We start from the raw sequence: 18,953 nt of genomic DNA, 5'->3' as shown, positions 1-18,953 counted from the left end.
GGTTAGATAACATTCATTGGCATTGGACAGTAGTCCCCCTCAGTATAAATTAAATAACCTGTGGTATGTGATAAGTCAAATTACACTGGATCCTCCTGATCTGCTGGATAGAGGAGTGGTCAGCTGGGAACCTTTTAGCCCACTCTCTCTGGAAATCTAGCACTTCAGGGTTTTGGAGACCAAGGCTACAATCCTGTTCCTACTTTATTGGGAGTAAGCTCTGTTGAACAGATTGCAAACTTGCGTAAAAGCAGGTTGTCTTTGCTTGTACATGTAAATAGAATTTGTATTCTGAGTCTGTGTAATGGCTAGACTGAGTGTTGGACCAGGACTGGGAAAACCCAAGTTTAAATCTTCATCAGCCATTAAACTTACTGGGTGACCTTTTAAGACAGAATGAAATTTCAAACATATTGTGGCATTGGCAGTCAACTATCTAAATGAGGGTGGAGGAATAAGGAACTGAACTGGGCTAGAGCTCCTTGTGTGAGCCTAATTAGTGCTTTGGATCCCAGGCATTGTTAAAAAGAAAAGAAAAAAAGACAGGGTTAGCAAGTGTTTGCATATTTCTCTTTTTATTGCAGGTTAATGGTAAAAAATACCCTCAAGCCAAACTGCTTCTAGGACAGATGGGAGCATTGCATCCAGCCAATCGACTTGCTGCTTATATCACAGGCAGGCTGCGACCAACAATGCTTGACCTATCAACACTCAGTACTGCAATCTCCAAGGCAGAGTCCGATGCTAAGCTTGCTTCTTCTGAGCCACAGTCAGCTGAAGTGCCCACAACAGAAATTTCCAAAACACCATTTCCCAGTAACACTACATCCACTTCCACTGTAACATCACCAAATGCTCAAGCCTCAACACAGAAGCAGATAGGTAACTTGAAACCTTATTTTCTGTATTATAAATTGTCTGAATTGTAAAGCATAAAAAGCATGGAATGTGAGAGTATAGTTTTCATATTTATTTATATACTGTAATAATCTTCATCAAGCTGCTTTGAGACTTTTTTTTTTTTGCCACATGCAGCAACATTATACACATCATTAGGTGCAATATGTTGAAAATGAGGCAGTGTAACCAGTAAGCGTTAATTGGAAAAGTGAGGCCTTAGCATAAAACTATGTTGAGTGCTGTTATAGTTTGCGGAATGGAAAGATGAAAACTGCTAATAGTTTTGACTTTGAAAACCTTTCTTTTCAGCTGCTCGGCCTTTACTACACAATGTGGCGTCTCAGTTGGTTATAAGTGCCGTTGGGGCACTACACCAGAAGGTCCCTGGAACTAGAATAAGCCAACCTCTGACGGGACCACAGAAATTTAATATCAAATCTATGCCACTCTCCCCTGGGGCAACTACAGTTACTCCTCCTGCTATTACTGTGTCATCACTTGCTGGAACTACTGCTAGCCCTGCACCCTGTAACAAAGCTCCCTGTTCTTCTGGCACCGCCAAAGCAAATGCTGTTGGAAAACCTGAAAACAGGACTGTGTCAGCCACAGCTGCTAGGGCTCCTGTTAAAATAGCAAAATCACCTGGAATTGCTACGCCAGTTGCGACTGTAGCTTTGCCTGGAATAGGCCCATCAACCGTTGGTATTCCTGTTTCTGCAGCATCTCTATCTACAATCTTAACCACAACTGCATCTGTGACCTCGGTGCCCACACCAACTTCACCAGTTAGCTCTATTGCTCCTGGACTCTCAGGAATTAACAAAAGTCCTTTATCGAATCAAAAAGCAGGTAGGGTACCCTTACTGATGGGCTAGTTCTTGCTGGTCCACACACCTGTCACTTAGTCTGTCTGTTATGAGAGACAGAAGTGCTTGGCAGACTTTTTCAGTAAATAAAGCCTTGCCTTAAAATGCATTTCACTCATTTCAAATGAGAAAATACTTTGCATTAGTTTTCTCAGTGTTGATCAAAATTTCAAATTTTTCAGCTGCAAAAAATAATAATAAAAGGACCTCGGGGGGGGGGCGGAGATGATGGCAGTTTCTTTTCCAAACTTTTCCTTGTTTTTGTTCCCCTCCTCCTCCAGAACCTTCATATCTCTCCTTTGCTGTGTGCAGTGGTTCAGTACTTGTCCGCCAAATAACTTATGCACAGCAAAGTTGATGCAAAAAGACTTCCTTGTGGGTAGAAAGTATGAGAATATCTGGTTTAGAAGAAAAAGGACTTTAGTGTATTGGCATGAACTTGTGTGTGTGTGTGTGTGTGTGTGTGTGTGTGTGTGTGTGTGTAGAAATCTCCTGGGGGAAATTGGTAAGAACTGTTTGAAATGGGTTTGTATTCTTTCAAGCCCACTTTTGCTCTTGGGAAGTGGCTTCCAGTTGGGGAATTAAATACTAGTTGCTAGAACAAACAGCAGAAGCTGTTGCTTTCATATTATTCTTGCAAGTTCCCCATAATGATATGTCTGATACCTGCTGGAAGCAGAATGTAGGAACTGATGGAACTTTGGTCACATAGATATTTCTTCATTGTTGTTTTTTAAAAATGCTCTGCAAATCTTGCTGTATAAATGGGACTTTGTTAAGAAGAGTGTTATTTCCTAATATGTCAGGTACTACAAGCCCTCCAGGATTGTCTCCCGGAGCAGAGAAACGCATGGGACCACAGCTGCTTTTGATTCCAGTACCTCAGAGTTCTCCTACATTGCGACCTCAGCAAAACACGCAAGTTGCTCAGGGGAAGAGAATGATTTTGCAGCCTCTAAGGAATCCTGCTGGTGTGAATCTCTACCGACACCCCAATGGGCAGATTATCCAGCTTGTTCCGCTGCACCAGTTCCAACCTGCAGGACCCCAGCCTAGTTTATCACCCGTAATGTTACGTAATCCAGGTACAGAATGCTGCAAATCTTATTTATTCTGTTTTCTGAGAGAGAGCAGTTAAATACTGGGGGAGGGGAAGCATAGTTTCCTATAATTGTGCATCTATTTTTGTTCAGTGCCTAAAGTTAATTTTAAAAATTTATTGTAATTCATATGCTGCCTTTTAATATAAAATGCTTCCAGGCCAGATCTCAAATATGATATAAATATGCATCGCAGCGGAAATAGTTGTAAAATCAGAGCAGCATAAAATAAAAGTCTTAGGAAAATTAAGTACTAGGGTTGAAGGCATCAGAGTAGGTGTCACGCAAGCCTCCCTCAGAAGAGTATTCTAATAATAGGGCCATCACCCACCACCAAGGTAGCTAGTTGCATCCAAGTCCACAGGGGGCAAGAGGAAGTCTTCCAATGACTTCTGTAGCCTGGTTTGTACATAATGTTGAACCATAGTTGAAACTAAACTTTGGTATAACCCAATCGAAGACATGCAGGTGCTCATAGCTAATGCATTTCTGGCTGCTGCGCTGCCAGGAAACAAGTCAGAGTTTATTACTTATTAAATTTATATCCCACCCTTCCTCCCCAAAGAGCATTGTCATATGTTTGAACCCAGGCTCATGGTTTGTTTTGAGAGAAACCATGAGCAGTGAGCCAAAAATGAAACAAATGTTTTTCCCCCTTTCAAAACTATGCACAGTTTGCTTTCAGCAAACAAAAATGAGTTATTAGGTGCCAAGAATTACTAATAGCATTTCTCAATTCGTTACAGGATCTGTTGTAGAAATCCGGTTGCCAAGCCCTTCTAAGCTTCCTGAGGTATCTGTGTGTCAGTCCTCTGTGGTTTCATCAGTGATCCCAACCACCCTGGCTGCTTCGGTTCTGTCTGCAACTCCTCCTGTATTGTCTGTTTCTCCAACAACAACAAAGGCCATGTCTGTTTTGCCTGATACGGCAACCACTGCAGCTGCTTCTATATTATCTGGAATCCAAACCATCCCTGCCCCTTTGATGTTATCTGTGCCCCCTACTGCTGGGGTTCCTTTGGGGTCGTCTGTTGCCCCTTCTATTATGCCTATTCCCCCTGCTGCTGAAACTCCTTCCGTTTTGCCTGTGCCCACTGCTGCTGAGGACCCTCCTGCTTTGACCATGCCCCTTGGTACCACAGAAGCTTCTGTATTACCCAGAACCCCTACCACTGAGACCCCATTAATTTTACCTGTGCTCCCTACTGATTCACCCATATCCTCTGCCACTGAAGCTCCTTCAGGGTTATCCATGTCTCCTGCTTCAGCCGTGTCCTGTGCTGCTGAAGCTCCTTCTGCTTCAACCATGGCCCCACCTACAGACCAGACGTCGCAGGCCATTGGATCTGGGCCCACACTTCCTATTTCAGCTGCTCAGACAGAACCAGTCATTTCTCCTGTCTTACAGGCTGGCACTTTGACTATGAGGATTTCTCCTTTGGGAGTTAGTCAGACAACTTCAGATTCTAAAATAACATGCGACACCAGCAGCACACCAGATAGTGCAGATCATCTAATAGCTCTTCAGTCAGGCAGTTTTGCCTTGCTTCAGGTTCCAGGGCAGAAGAAAGTTCCAAATTCCATTTTGAAACAAGTTGAGGTAAATAGTACATCTCAAAACGATGAATTGAGTTCACTTAAGCCAGAAGGAAAGACAAGATGCTTACAAGAGGTGGAGGCTATGGGGTCAGAAGTCACAATGTCAGATTCCAGACAGGAAGAAAATAAGTTGCCAGAAAACCATTTAGAGCCGTCTTGTGAAAAGCTCACATGTGACAGGAATGCTATAACCTCAGAGAAAGCCGAGAAGGATGCAGAAATCTTGAAAGAATTATCAAGTGATGATCCTATTCTTGAGTCTGAGATTGCATCATTGGGCCGCTCCTACATCAGCCAGGAAATAAAGCCTGGGGGAAATAAAATGATGGCTAATGTTAAAAATCCTGAAGACACCCCAAATGAAGTTTCATGTAGTTCTGAGAGCGTTACTGAGAGTTGCAGTCAAACTGCAGTCCTTGCACATGATGCATTAAACAAGCAGAAAGTAGCAGAACTAAAGAACTCAAATGAGGAAGAAGCGCACTCTGAGCAAACACAAAGCACAGCAACTGATTCAGAAGGAGTTGAACAGAAACAGTTAGAAACAGATGAGGAAATGATTATTGAACCATCTCAGAAGCCTTGGGATGAGTGCAAGGTACAAACGAATTGTGCAGAAAAACTGGAGAGAAAAATTAAATCATATCTGAGTCCACGGGGAAATGAAGACCAGGAACTACTAGGGCAAAACATGAAGGAAAAGGGTCATTCTGTGGCAGCACAGAGGGATCAAGGCGAGGTCAGAAGGAAGCATAAGGTTACTAGTGCAAATGGCCAAAATACCACATTGGGAAGCAAATATGTAAATAATGCACTAGAATTTTCATATAAAAGAGATACTGGTGTTCAGAAAGATAACTTGACTGTTAAAGATGGCCTTGTTCAAATTAGCAAAAGTTGGAGCAAAACATTGAGGCCTTCAGATGCTTTGGAAAACAAAAATAAGAATGGTGCTGATGAGTTTGTAAAGAAATTTCCTAAATGTGAGAAACAACAGAATATACTGAAAACCAGCTATCACAGAAAGGATTCGCTGCCTGGCATTATTAATATTACCGTGGATAATACAGAAAAAGATGAAAAAACAGATGATTCTGCAGATGAGATGGCCGACGAAGCATCTGGCTATCAAAGTGAAGATGTAGTGAATGTAGAAACACTGGTGAGTACATCTTTAAATTGGAAGCACAAGTCGTAAAATTTTGTGCCTGCGTCCTATGATTTTGTACTATTCCTGATTAGTAGTTTGTGATCAGATGTATTTATTGGTTTTAAGGTAAGTAAAAGTTTGAAAGCCACAGACATTAAGTAGGTAAAAAGAAGTAAAAGGTAAGACATTAAGAACTGTGATGAGGACAGAGCAGGTAGTAGGAAGGAAGAACAATGAAGAACTACAAGGCAGGGGTGGACTTAGGGTTATAAATCACTGCCTTATAAAGGAGGAAACTATTTAAATAGTGCAGAACTGTATTCTTGACCAATTATACAAAAAATAATGGGTTGTTTTCCAAAGTGAGTAGTTTCAATAGAAGAGCTATTCTAAAAATATTATTATTACCGGTATTTACCTTTTAGTATGTTGCTGATCTTGATATCCTCTAGCGCTAAGAAACTCCCCCCCCCCCCACAAAATAAATAATGTTCTGGGTTTTCACTTAGTCCTTCAGAATGGATTTAGAGAGGGCACAGGGCATGTGTGAGTGAAGGGGGAAATTATGTTGCACAGTCAGAAAGCCTTGTGCTTGTGGAACAAGTTAGTTGGGTACTGACATTGGTTCTAATCTTAAGTTTCAAGTCCGGGCAAATTGACAATTTAAAAGAACTAACCTGCAAGAGTAGGTCATTCATCATTTGATGAATGAATGAGACCTCTGGCTTCTCAAGGTAATATCTAGGATGTAGATCATAAGATATACAGTACTGAGATTCCATGCACATGATGAAACAAAATGTATTTAAAATGTGTAACTATGTAAGTTACATAGTACCTGTAAAAAAACCTACCTACTTAAATCCATTTTCCCGCCCACCATTTTTCTATTACACCTTGAACATATGTGGGTTTTTAATTGGTATCAAGATTCAGCATGCTTCTTCCCCCATTGCTAACTTTTCTTTGCTTCAGGATAACTTGTTTATTTTCTTATGATTTGTATGATTTGTATTTTTAATTTTTATTAACAGGTTTATTTTTTAAAAAACTTGTGATTTAAAATGAAGTTGTTTTCTTTTCTCTGCCTGTTCCTTTTACAATATGGAACATTTCTGTTATATCTACAGAATGTAAATGCATTCCACAGTTACGTGAGAATAGTAACAAAAGATTGTGCCTAACACTGCAAGGACAAACTATCATGTTTTCAGTTGTTACAATACAAAGTTTTAGATTAAACTTATTATTGTTTGCTTATATTTTTACGTTTATGAATTCTTCTATACTTCCTCAGTGATTCAAGTCTTGTTTTTATATCAATGTTATATCTGCTTTAGTGTTAAAAATACTTAATTTTACCAATGCAGTTGTTGCATAGAAAAATTGCTGTGAATTATATCATCACTTCTTAAAGAAATAGTTTTTTCTTACGTACTTATTTTTTAAAAAGAACTAGCATGTCTTGCTGTGAATTGTCTGTAAGTTGATCATTGTCTTTTAAATCTTGTTCCAGAGTGAAAGTGAATCTAACAGATCAGAGGAGAATGTGGACATTGAGACTGTGGAGGAACTTACAGAGCAAATGAACATTGCTCGGCTGAAAGCTACAGCTGCCCATGTCATACTATCCAAACAATTGTAAGCAGTTAAAATAATAATAATTGTAATATTTTTACCATCAATTATGTAGTTCTAGATCATTAAAAATGTAATGATCCCACTTGACCTAGGCGCTAATGAGACCTCTTTGTAGGAAGAGGCTTGGGGCCCCATGCAGCACCCCACTGCCACAGGGAACAAGATTGTTTCCTTGAGGCCAAGGTAGTTGACCTGGAGACCTTCAGAGACATTATAGCTGCACCACACTGCCATGGAGAATGAGGGTTTTGGGTGCCATTCTGAAGGGGGGGAAAGATGATCCTTCGTAGGGACCCAGGACAAGCAGTCAGTCCTTTGTGACAAAGAATTGCTCCTCTGAGGGACAGGGGCATCCATGTATCTTAAGTTAAACCAGACTGGAAACCCGCACAACCAAAATGACATCCATTTTTGTCTTGCAGGAACTCTGTGCATGACCATTCTAGTCAGAAGACTCCCAAGGTAGATACATGTCTGTTTACTTGTTTTTCTTCTTCTCTGTAATACATGTTGCCAAAGATGCACCAGTTTATTTTTTAGTGTCTCTAAGGGTGGAGCAAGATGTGCCGCTGTTTAGTACCTAATATGCAAATCTTGTATCATGCCCCGCTCCACCTCCATAATATTTAGTAAGACTTACCGGTGTTTCTCCTCCAGTGAGATGGAGTATGAATGTCGAAAAGCAGGGGAAAACAGGAGAGCTTTGTATGGGGATGCCATTGTTAACAGCACCTGGTTCTGCTCTCAAGCTATAGGTGGCCAGCTTGGCTATGAGATACGCAGAACGAGAAAATGAAGGTTCCAAGGGCTGGCTATTGCAGAAGAGTCTGCATTTCTATGTGCTTCTCCATTGCACTCATGGCTGTTCCCTGGGTCAGTAGAGAAGAGAGGGAAAGGGGGGGGGGGTGTAATCCAAGTGCAAGAAATTCAATATTTAAAAATGCACAGTCATACCTCAGGTTACAGCCGCTTCAGGTTGCGTTTTTTCGGGTTGTGGCCCGCCGAAACCCGGAAGTTACTTCCGGGTTTCAGCGGTTAGGCATCGCAGAAGTGCTAAATCACTTAAGCACAGAAGCACAAATTGCAACCTGCGCCTGCACAGACGCGGGTTGCAAACACTGGGGGTTGCGAACGTGCATCCCGCACGGATCACATTCGCAGCCCGAGTGTCCACTGTATTTTGTTTCTAACACCTGGAGATTTTTCCTTTATTTTGGGTTTTTCTGCCTGCTGGTGTTTCTGTTCCAGTTTTAATAGTTAGTTTTAGTGAATCATTGGCTCATACTCTTCCATTGTTATATACTTTGGACTTTACTTGTGATCACCACCGCTGAGGGCATTCCTTGCACATGTAGTTGTGCCTAGGTTTGGTAACACTCATTGATCCAACTGAGAATCAATAGTTTTGCTCTGGTTCATTCATGGCTCATTCATGCCCCATGCAGCATCTCCAGAGTCAGATACCTCCTTAAGCTTCGCCTTTTAAAAGTTCTGCTCAGTTTTGTTGAAATGCTGGACCAGGACTTAAAATTATACATGTACGAGTCACTGTTTGGGCTGCATGTCTATATATTTTGAACTGTTCGCAAGAGGAGCTGTCTTTTTGCTTTTTAGCCACAACCTGAATTGCCAAACAAAAAGCCAAAGAATGAGGAAGAAACCTTTTCGAATTACCGTGAAACACACACAGCAAATGAACGTCGCCGTCGTAAGGAAATGAGGAGACTCTTTGAAAAACTGAAGGTTACTTTAGGGTTGCAGATGGTCCCCAAGGTTTCGAAATGTTTCATCCTGAAACAGGTTGGTATTTTATAGCTTGGAGGGAGGCAGCAGGACAAAGTTGCATGTTGGCAGAAAAAGAGATGGACATTTCTGCAGTTACTACTCATCAACTTACTATCACAGCAATCACCTGACTAAAGAATCTTTGATTGATTGATTAATTTGTTAGTGGTATAAATCAGCATAAATTGGATTTTTGAGCAAGAACAGTCATTCCAAAGAGAAAATGCTTTGTTTGAATTTTTAATGCTTGTATGTCTCATGGAAGGAACTATATTAAAAAAGGCACCCCATCCTCTGCATGAGAGAAGGGAGTGGTCCCTTTTCTAAGAGGGCAGTTCACAGGGATATTTAAGAATTGCTTGTCAAGCTAACTATTACTTTTCAAAAGATCTTCCCAATTAAGTAGAGACACATTTTTAATTTATGAAAAGGTTTTAATTGATTAATCAAATGGATTAATCAACTGAGCATTTCATCTCTGCATTAAATACTGGAAACTCAAAAGACATGTGAATAGCAATTGAAAACCTCTTAAGTGCCTATTTTGTGTCTCATCAATTCTTTTTCATAGCACCTTTGGTAAAAACAAAAGCAAAACAACTGCAGTTTATCATTCACACTCTGTTTTTGCCTGGTATTTGGCTTGCTTTCTTTGTAGAGTGCTGCTTTTTCCTCTAAAACGCTCTCAGGAGATCTATCTTCAGAATGTAGCAGAAACAGTTTGCAGTTTTTTTGTTTAACTTTTCACAAATCTCTCTTCCACATAAGTAGGACGACAGAGAAGCTGCCTTTATTTACTTTTAGGTATATTCTACTGGAATCTAAAAGTGGGTCCTTGGTCCTTTTTCAGGCCTTGGAAGAGATACAGGGGCTAACGGATCAAGCAGACAAACTCTTGGGTCAGAAAAACTTGTTGATGCGCAAGCAGGACACCTTGATTCGTAAAGTATCTGCCCTTTCAGGTGAGTTGACATTAAAGAGAAAGCCGTAAAACCTGAAGAGAGCCTCTGGGATATGGGGATCCTGGGATTGTTCCTAGAGCTACTATTTCAAATACATGAAAGGTACTAAGTTGCTGAAGTTTTTTACGCCATGGAAATTAAACCCCAAGAGCTGTAAAGTTGTCTAGGTATGTCAAGTAATGTTGTGTAAGTTTTGTGCTATGAAACGCTGCATGTTTAAGTTTCGGGAAGTATGCTAGATATGAGGGAGAACCTGACTACTCCTTTCCTCTGTAGGCAAGACACAGGAAGTAGTCTTGAAGAAGCTAGAATACATTTATGCAAAACAGAAAGCGGTAGAAGCACAAAAGAAGCAGCAGCAAGCAGAACCTATGGATGTGGTTGAAACTCTGGAGACTGCTAAGCCCTCCGTGGAAAACAGCCCCTCTTCTCTCTTTAAAGAGATGAAACCAGCAGCCTTGTCCAGCAAGCATACAAAACCATTGATACTTTCCAGGAAAGGAAGCTGTGCCACAGGTAGGCTAAGTGAACATGGATTAGTTGAATATCACACAAATGGGAATCTAAGCAAAAGGGTATTCTTGGAAGCATTGTATCTGCAAGTCTCACGTAGCCTGCTATATTATGCGTAGTCCAAGTTTTTTTTTATTAAAACAAAAGTAAGGAGACTTACCAATAGAAAACATGTAATTATCACATACCTCTAGTATATAGTTCAGCCTGTGTAAGACAGTACTTTGTTACTGCCATCTTATTTTAATATTTTCTGCAGAATTAGTTTGTTTTCACATTTGCTGCTTAAAACTTGCTGTGTGTTGTTAAATTTGTTTGTATTGGTAACAGTGGGTTACATTTTTGAATGCCATGAGGTTGATTGGTGAAGTAAATATTGATATATATAACGCTGCTTCACTTTTTACACCCTTATCTTCACACATCTTTCTTTTGACTTCCTTGTAGGGGACATACCCATGACATTAACAAATGCTAGCCTAGTAATGACGGCGAATGGCCAGGTGCTTGCATTCAAGAGTCCCTTGGTGCCAGGACAAGTTGCTGCCTTCCCTTCCACACTCCTGCAAACTGAACTCAAATCAGAGGCTGACAGCAGTAATGGGACAGGACAGCCAGGTAAGGGTCACAAAATGACTGAAAAATCAAAGCTGGATGCGTGACTATGTCTGTCTGGAACTTTTAAAAGCAAGCATTCTTCATAAAAAGTGAAAAATATTTCTCTTAGGTTGTCTCTTCCAATCTTGATATTTAAAAAATGTAATACTTATTTCTGTATCTATGCCTTAGAGAAGTAGGTAATTGATTTTTGCTGAAGGAATATCAAGGAGATATTGATATACAAATAGTACAAGGAATCTTGTGGATGGTACCTGTTACTAGATGAGAGGAAATAAAATGTTCATCTGAAACCACGTGTTTACCATAATAGCTACTCTGCTTAATATTTTTTTCCTTGCTAGTATGTGTGAAAGTTAACTCACTGTTTCTCGCTTAATATAAGGTATTGCTTCTGTGATGATTCAGTTGCCAGGCTCAGCAGTACCAGTGGAAGTGAAAGGTATCCTTCCGAACTCCACAGTTCCCATTACCTTGTCTGCTGTAACCAGTAACTCACTCACTCCAGTTTCAGTAACAGCTCCAGAGCTCACTTCAGGTAAACTTGCATTAGTTTCTTACTAAATTTCTGGCACTGAAAAATGAATTCTAACTGCAATAACTTACCGGCTTCCTCTTTCTCCCTATTGTATTTAATTGATTTATAAAAATATTTATATACTACCCTCTTGCAAAAGATCAGGGCAGTGTACAGCAACATTAAAAAAACCTTTAAAAGAAGCATAGAATGATCACAAAAATGACTGGCTACTCAAGAGAAATGTGAACAACTACATAAGCCTGTCAGGATGTAATAAATATTACTGTCTCACCTCAGCAGTCTTTTGTTGCCAAAAATGTATAATGCAGACTTTTCCAGCACTGCCCACAAGTGATTTGTGTTAGAACTTGCAACATCTGCAATCACTGTAGCTAAAGAAGTGCATAGCATAGTGTATGTCTCAAGTCTCACAGGTGTTCCCATGCAAATGTGGCCTGTGCTGCTTTAAAATGTGGCTGCAGTAACAAAAACTTCATTATATTCACATGTACAGTGCTGGGGTAGGGGGTGTATTTGGCCGTATAAAGATTACTTCGTGAACAACTGGCATGCAGCACCTCTGAGGATGAGGCATGTATAAGTAGTTGTTGTCAGTAGTCCTAAGGTTTCCATAGTGTGAATTGCCCCAGAAATGATACAGGGCAGCAGAAGATTGTCCCTAAACTTGACCTCTGCACCAGAGAATTAGAAAGTAGCTGATGTGACACAGCTTTTTAAATGGGTTCAGTGAAGAATCTGTGAAATGACAGACCATTTAGCTTAACATCTGCTCAGCTTAAAAAGGTGGAAATTATTATTAAATACCTTTTTTTACAGGACTTCCTTACCCCAGTCCAGGGTCCTGATTTGTCGTTGTCCCCGCTCCACTTTCTGTCCACATGCCAGTCCACTGATTGGGACTGTAAAAAGAAAAAAGAGAAATAAAGTAGACACACACCCAGCCCCCCACCCTGAAATGGATGCAAACCGCTCTTTTGAGGCGACAGTGTGAATTGATCAGCTGAGGAAGAGGGCATACTGTGTGTACTGTATGTGTACACTGTGCACATACATGAGTTTTGCATTCAAGGGCAGCAGGTGGCCAAAGGTGAAAGTGACCCTCAGGCCAAATGTGGCTTGCCACCCTGATTCCTGCTGAAGGAGAATGTTTTTTATCACTTCTGCAAAAGAAAGTCCTGCCTCTCCCAGCTGTTGGAGTTCTTCAAGAGTATTGGTTATCAGGGTTATGGAAAGAGGATGGTTCTCTTCTGAATCAGTAACTGCTTAAAGAGCAGGCAGCATAGAGTAGAAATAAATAGATAGTTTTTATGGAGAAGGGAAATCTTGGGATCCCCCAAGTAATACTTTGGTGTTTTTTAACTTCATAAATAATCTAGAGCAGTGGTTCCCAATTAGCTAAGTACTGCTGACACCCCCCCCCCCTGTTTTTCAAAAGCCAACAAAATGGGTAGTCAACAAAATGGCAAATGAAGTTTATTGTAAATAACTGTGAAGTGATGCAGATTGGGGCAATTCCCCCCCCCCCAACTTCAGGGTATGTTTATAAGGCCTGAACAGGCAGAGGCTAACAAGGAAGGAGATCTGTTGAGGTGATAAGTGGTTTACATTTGGAGAAGCCGTTTAGGACAGATCCTGTCTCCAGTATTCTAACAGGCCTTTCTTTGTTCTGGCTTACAGAAAGTGAAGACTCATTCATGATGCCAAGAATAGTAAATGTGACATCACTGGCTACTGAAGAAGATACAAATTTAAACCTGGATGCAAATAAGAATCCTGATGTAACCTTGGATACTGATTCCCAGACACCTGAGTCTTCCTTGCAGGTAGTGTCACATAAAACTGCTGATCTTGGGTCACCAGAAAAAGCAGAACCTTCTTCTGTAAAAGGGAGAGGCACTACTGGAGCAGTACATGATTCTCTTAAGCAAAAAGAGAATTTCCCACAAATAATAAATGTCTCTAGTTTGAAGGCATCCCCAGAACCACTTGCAACAAAGCCTGAAGAGTTAGCCGGAAATCAGGCAAGGTTAAAACAGATGAACAAGGGAAGTGATGGACAAAAATCAAAAGAGTCTTCATTTCAAAAGCTGCAAATTAATGAACCCAATGACTCCGGGATAGAAATGGAGCTGCAAAAAGTAGCCTCTGCAATACATGAACCAGCACTGGATGCAAGTGACTTAATGGGCATAGAGGAGACTGATGACACAGATGAAACCCTCACCTCCCTGCTGAATGAAATTGCATTTCTCAATCAGCAGTTGAATGACGATGCTTCAGACATATCAGAACTCCCCAACTCTCTGAGCTCTGGCTTTAATCTAGGAGATATGGAAAGTCGCAGGCAATCAACTACTGCAGAAGGCTCTCCCTTTCCGTTTGGTGCCATGAGTGGGAGCTTTAAGGACCTTTCAATAGTTCAAGAGAGCAGTGATTCCATAACTCCTCTCCTGCTTCACTTGGATGATGATGATCTACCTGATGGTAACAAGAACTCGGGAGATCCTTCGTCTGATTCTGATGCTTTAAAAATCATGTTAGGATCTGAAGCAAAGGACCCAAATCCTGATCACTCGGCGGCAAATAGTTGTGGAAGTGGAAAAACTGAGCAATCTGTGGCAAAGACAAGAAGTGTGTCACCTCCCATTCTGCAGATGAAAACTAACCTGGAAGCTGGCAAAGCTGACTTGGCATGGAGGCCTATGCCCAAACTGGCACCACTTGGATTAAAAGCTGCTAACTTTCCATTAGAATCAGAGGGACAGAATACTAAGGTGATGCCTTCATTGGCACCCGTTGCTTCAAAAGAGATAAAAACTGCACAGCCAGTGACTAGTCCAAGTCAGGACAGTAATGAAACACTCACTTTAGCACCTGCAGCTGCAGAATCAAAATAGTATTGTGGCTTTACCTTCAGGTGCTTTTTGGTAATAATGTTTGATTTTCCAGAGGCTTTCATAGTTAATCAGAACTTCAATTATGACACATCTCCAACATCTAGATTCTTAGGTTGCATGTGCCAGTGTGCATGTAATATATGAGGCTAGGTGTTTGAACTTGATTGGTAAAAGATGACATTCAATCAAGAGTAAGAGACTAGTCAGATAAATTATGCCCTTTTCTGACAGTCACAGAAAGCATCCATTTGAGATATTTTCAAACATTTTTAGCATTTCAGAAAAAATATTCAGGACTGTGAATAGCTTATATACATATATCTTAACATATTACTCAAGGGCCTCATACAAGCATTTGAGACACAAGATGTATTTTTCCCTCTAATATCTATAAATTGAATAGTTTGGGGGCTTCGCTTTTAACCTAGTGAATGTGAAAGGATTTCATACTATAAAATGATCGTATATTTTTGTACACAGGCTTTTTTTGTAAATACATAAAATAATGACATTTCATATATATCAAAAAGTTAATGATTATTTCTAATGATTGTAAATAAGAAATTTTGAGAACTAACGTGGCATCTGAGTGCTCTGAACAGGTCAATCACTGTTAAATCTGAAAATTGCTGCATTTTTCTTGTCTTGCATAATTGTACAAAGCAATGTAGATCTGTGTTCCAGCTGTCCTGGCAGAAAGTGTTAAGGCTTCCCACTCCCTGTTGTGATTTACTCATATTTGAAGCTACTGTCTCCAGGCTCAACCAGCTGGAGATAGGCAGTCTTCTGCATACATGCTGAAAGTAGTACACAAGGTCCAGTGTCCTGCATTATACATTAAGCCCCTCCCACTCTCCATCTGTGTGTAGGTTAGGTATATTGGGATGGACTTGCACATGATGGGTAGTTTCATTATCATGTCTCATGATGTTGATTAAATGTACTATGTAGCCACTGAAACTCCCAATTTAAAGTAAAAAAAACAGCACAGGGAAACCAGGATTTATTCTCTTGCCTGGTTCAGTTTTTCACAGAAAATTGCAGCCAAATGCTTTTACCTGCACTAGGAAAAGATACAGATATTAATATAATTTTCTTAATGGGGCTAAAAGCAGCTTGGGGTAAGATAGAGGATACAAAATGAGAAATGGCTAAGACATGCTCTCCCTCCGTGCCAGACCTTCACTTCGAAATGTAGCCTTAGCAATGTGCTTTAAATTTGATTTGCTTTGTAATTCTACAAAGTAAAAGTTCTCGATGGGGATGCAGGCTCTGTCAGTGTAATGGAGGAAGCAATTCAGTATCTTCTGTAGTCTTCAGTCTTTTGTAAGTTCTCATTTCTTGCATGCTTCATGGTGTTCATTCAGTGCCTTAGGATTTGGAAGGGAATTTAGCATGGTAATCCTAACCTGCTTGGTTAGAATCTAATCAAGCACTTCTGTGTTAGAGATCAAAATTAGTTCAGTTGACTAATTTCCCATTTTGTCTGCACTGACACCACCAGTGTGCTAGAAACTCCACTTCTCATTGGGGCACATTTTCCTCAATTTTTCTGCTTCTTCCCTCAGCCCTTTTTGGCTACCATCTATTTGTATCAAGCTATTAAAAAAAATCCAGATAGGGATCTGACAGAAAAATATACCACTAAAGACATCTTACTTTTTGACAAAAAGGCTGGTTTGGAGGGACTGTATGTATGCATTATAATTAACAATAGGCATTGAAGAATTAGAGGGAAAACTCTGTGTAAGTAATCAGCAAGGATCTTCAAAGTACTGAATACCTTTCTTATAATTATTCTTTCCTCTCATCCTCCATATATGTGTTTGGCCCCAAGGCAAATCCAAGTACATCCTAAAGCAGTTCTATGAGTTTTGTTTCAAATATAGTCTGGAAAATTATGTATGGGGATTTTTGTAAATAATATTTCAAGATTATGAATTTTATAGAGAGTGTTTTGTAATCGAGAGAACAACTGAAACCCTGAAATGAAATGGGCACATTTTCATTTGACCAAGATTTCGGGATATTTGACTTTTAATACATCTGTAAATAGGCTGAAATGTTTTTTTAACAAAAAGTATAAAGAAATGCCAGATTTCATTTTTACTGTACATTCTCTCTTTTTCTGAATTTTTCCCAAAACTGGTATTTTTGTAAACATTTAATCACAGAGCCTATCTCAGTAACTATAAAATGGAGAATCTGTAATATTAAAATAAATAGTCTTCAGCTAAAAGCTGACCATGAACCATTATTTCTCTGAAGGAAGGCATATGAAAAAGGTTTTATTGGGTACAAGTTACATCACACATTCCTTGTAGTAATGGTTACAAAATGTAAGTCTTGCTCTGTTGAATAGGAAGGAAACAGTCTAAAAAGGAAATAGGCATTAATGAGTTACATAAATGTTTAATGACCAGGGAAGATAGTTCTGGAAGAGGAGGAGCTAAATAGCAGTTAGGCACTCCGCTGACTCATTTGGGACCATGTTGTCTCTACTGTAGCCTAGTGAAGTGGCTGCAAATTGGTAAAAGTTCTAGAAGAGGGAGGTTGCTACAGTACACACCACCCTCTTCGGCAGAACTGTACTTTTTCGCTTGCTAAATAGTTCATGGATGGGACTCCCTGAGAATGTGGACTTCCAAGACCATGGTGGGGTCTTGGTGGGGAAGAATCTGATGGGAGACTGGAACTCTGCCTTTAACTCTGCATTTTCCAACTTTCAGGTAGCAAGAATAAGGTAGAATTGTGTCCTATCAGTAATGGATACCTTTGGGAGAAACAAAAAATCAAGTTCCCATAGTAATGGAAGTGCTAACACTCCCATAGAGCAACTTTGACAGGCAACTGTCAACTCCCATCTTTTTTGGAGTTTTTGTGTAGTACCCACTGCCATGACTTAATTTGCACCGTGGGTACTGCTTCCTTCTTATTAAGAGCTCAGATTGTCCTGGAGCTTGCGTTTGCGTGAGAGTGCTGGTTGATAGCCTCACTTATACAGAACTTAACAAGGCAATGACTGCAGCATGGAACCTCTAAGACAGTGGTGGCCAAACTTGGCCATCCAGCTGTTTTTGGACTACAACTCCCATCAACCCTAGCTAACAGGACCTGTGGTCAGGGATGATGGGAATTGTAGTCCCAAAACAGTTGGAGGGCCAAGTTTGGCCACCACTGCTCTAAGACAACTTGGAGTGGTTGTGCTGCTGGAAAGAGTGTCCAGTTTCTGGAAGGAGCCAGTTTCTGAAGTCACCCTTATTTTTGTATAATCAGTGATTGCCAGCTTGACTTACATTTTCAATTTAAGAGAAAGCCCCTTCGTTTTGCTATTTATTATTTAGACATGATTCTATAAATATATTCATTAGCAGCATTAGAAAGATGCAGTTGACTAACAACCATGAACATCTAATCTTTACCCCAATCTACCTCCCATGAACCTTGGGCAGCATACATGATTCCACTCTCTGCTTTATTCTCACAACTGCCATGTGAACTGGATTGGTGATGAGAGAATAACTGACCCAAGGTGACCCAGTGAGCGTCATAACATAAACCTCTGCTGGAGTGAGGGTTGCAAGGGCTGAAAATTGTCCACATTGTTCTCCAAGTCTGCCACCAGGTGATGCCAATTGCTTTAGATTGGCGTGCAGTTCATATCAATGCACTATATCTGTTCTCCATCGCTCAACACACACAAACAGCTTTGGGCATTAAATGTTTGTAAATGAGGCATACAGATCAACTAGTCTAATCCCCTTTGCACACAGATGCCATTGGGCTACCTCAGAGTTTGCAAGGGATCTGCTCATTTTATACGGATTTCAGTTTTGCAGATCCTATTCATATAATTCTGGCTTAATTCCAAGCCCTTTAACTATAATGCAGCTCAACCTGTGTGGCTGCAGTCCTAACACCAGTCATGACTGGTGCCCATCGGGACTGGCAGGACAGAAGGCAGGGGGATCAAGAGTGATGAATATTTTTGTAAGAAATAATATTGGGAAGCACTATTTCTCTGACATTTCCCATCATGGTCTGAAAGCTGAATCTCATGTGTGGTGAAGGATGTATAAAACTCACAATGGATTAAGGGCTATCATGGGCTTGGTTTCAAGTGCTTTTGTATGGACACAGCTTTCTCCTGAGGTAACATGAAGTGTCTCTAAGAATCAGTTACTCTGTTCATTGGTGTGAGCTAGAATGTGACCTGTAGGCCAGTCAAGCTAGGAATTTCACTGAAATGATTCATCTGGGTTGCTGTTTTGCTTGCAGGAAGATGAAGGAGGGAGAAGAGAGCTTCTGCATCATAAACACAGCTTGTAAGGCAGCACGCTATCAGTCAACCCACTTTTTGAAGGTTGATGTACTGACTCAC

The 18,953-nt window shown here is 40.4% G+C and overlaps 1 protein-coding gene across 5 annotated transcripts in view; it reads left to right on the top strand.

The window, feature by feature from the left end:
• The window catches only part of MGA (MAX dimerization protein MGA), a gene marked incomplete at its 5' end in the record, with an annotated part of 37,164 nt that extends 20,353 nt beyond the window's left edge, over positions 1-16,811 (top strand). For all 5 annotated transcript variants that reach the window (XM_083449460.1, XM_083449458.1, XM_083449459.1 and 2 more), the window contains 12 exons: positions 585-882; positions 1,210-1,749; positions 2,573-2,851; positions 3,613-5,627; positions 7,132-7,256; positions 7,679-7,718; positions 8,871-9,056; positions 9,892-10,003; positions 10,280-10,519; positions 10,964-11,134; positions 11,520-11,672; positions 13,353-16,811. In XM_083449460.1, coding sequence (XP_083305586.1) covers positions 585-882; positions 1,210-1,749; positions 2,573-2,851; positions 3,613-5,627; positions 7,132-7,256; positions 7,679-7,718; positions 8,871-9,056; positions 9,892-10,003; positions 10,280-10,519; positions 10,964-11,134; positions 11,520-11,672; positions 13,353-14,572 — 5,379 coding nt within the window. In that variant the 3' untranslated portion in view covers positions 14,573-16,811. The remainder of the gene's footprint in view (positions 1-584; positions 883-1,209; positions 1,750-2,572; positions 2,852-3,612; positions 5,628-7,131; positions 7,257-7,678; positions 7,719-8,870; positions 9,057-9,891; positions 10,004-10,279; positions 10,520-10,963; positions 11,135-11,519; positions 11,673-13,352) is intronic.
• Positions 16,812-18,953: the final 2,142 nt, after the last annotated feature.

This window comes from Podarcis tiliguerta, assembly GCF_965153285.1.
Source record: "Podarcis tiliguerta genome assembly, chromosome: 1".
NCBI lineage: Eukaryota > Metazoa > Chordata > Lepidosauria > Squamata > Lacertidae > Podarcis > Podarcis tiliguerta.
Note: the sequence above shows the minus strand (reverse complement) of the source record. Positions and strands in the feature narration are given on the sequence as shown.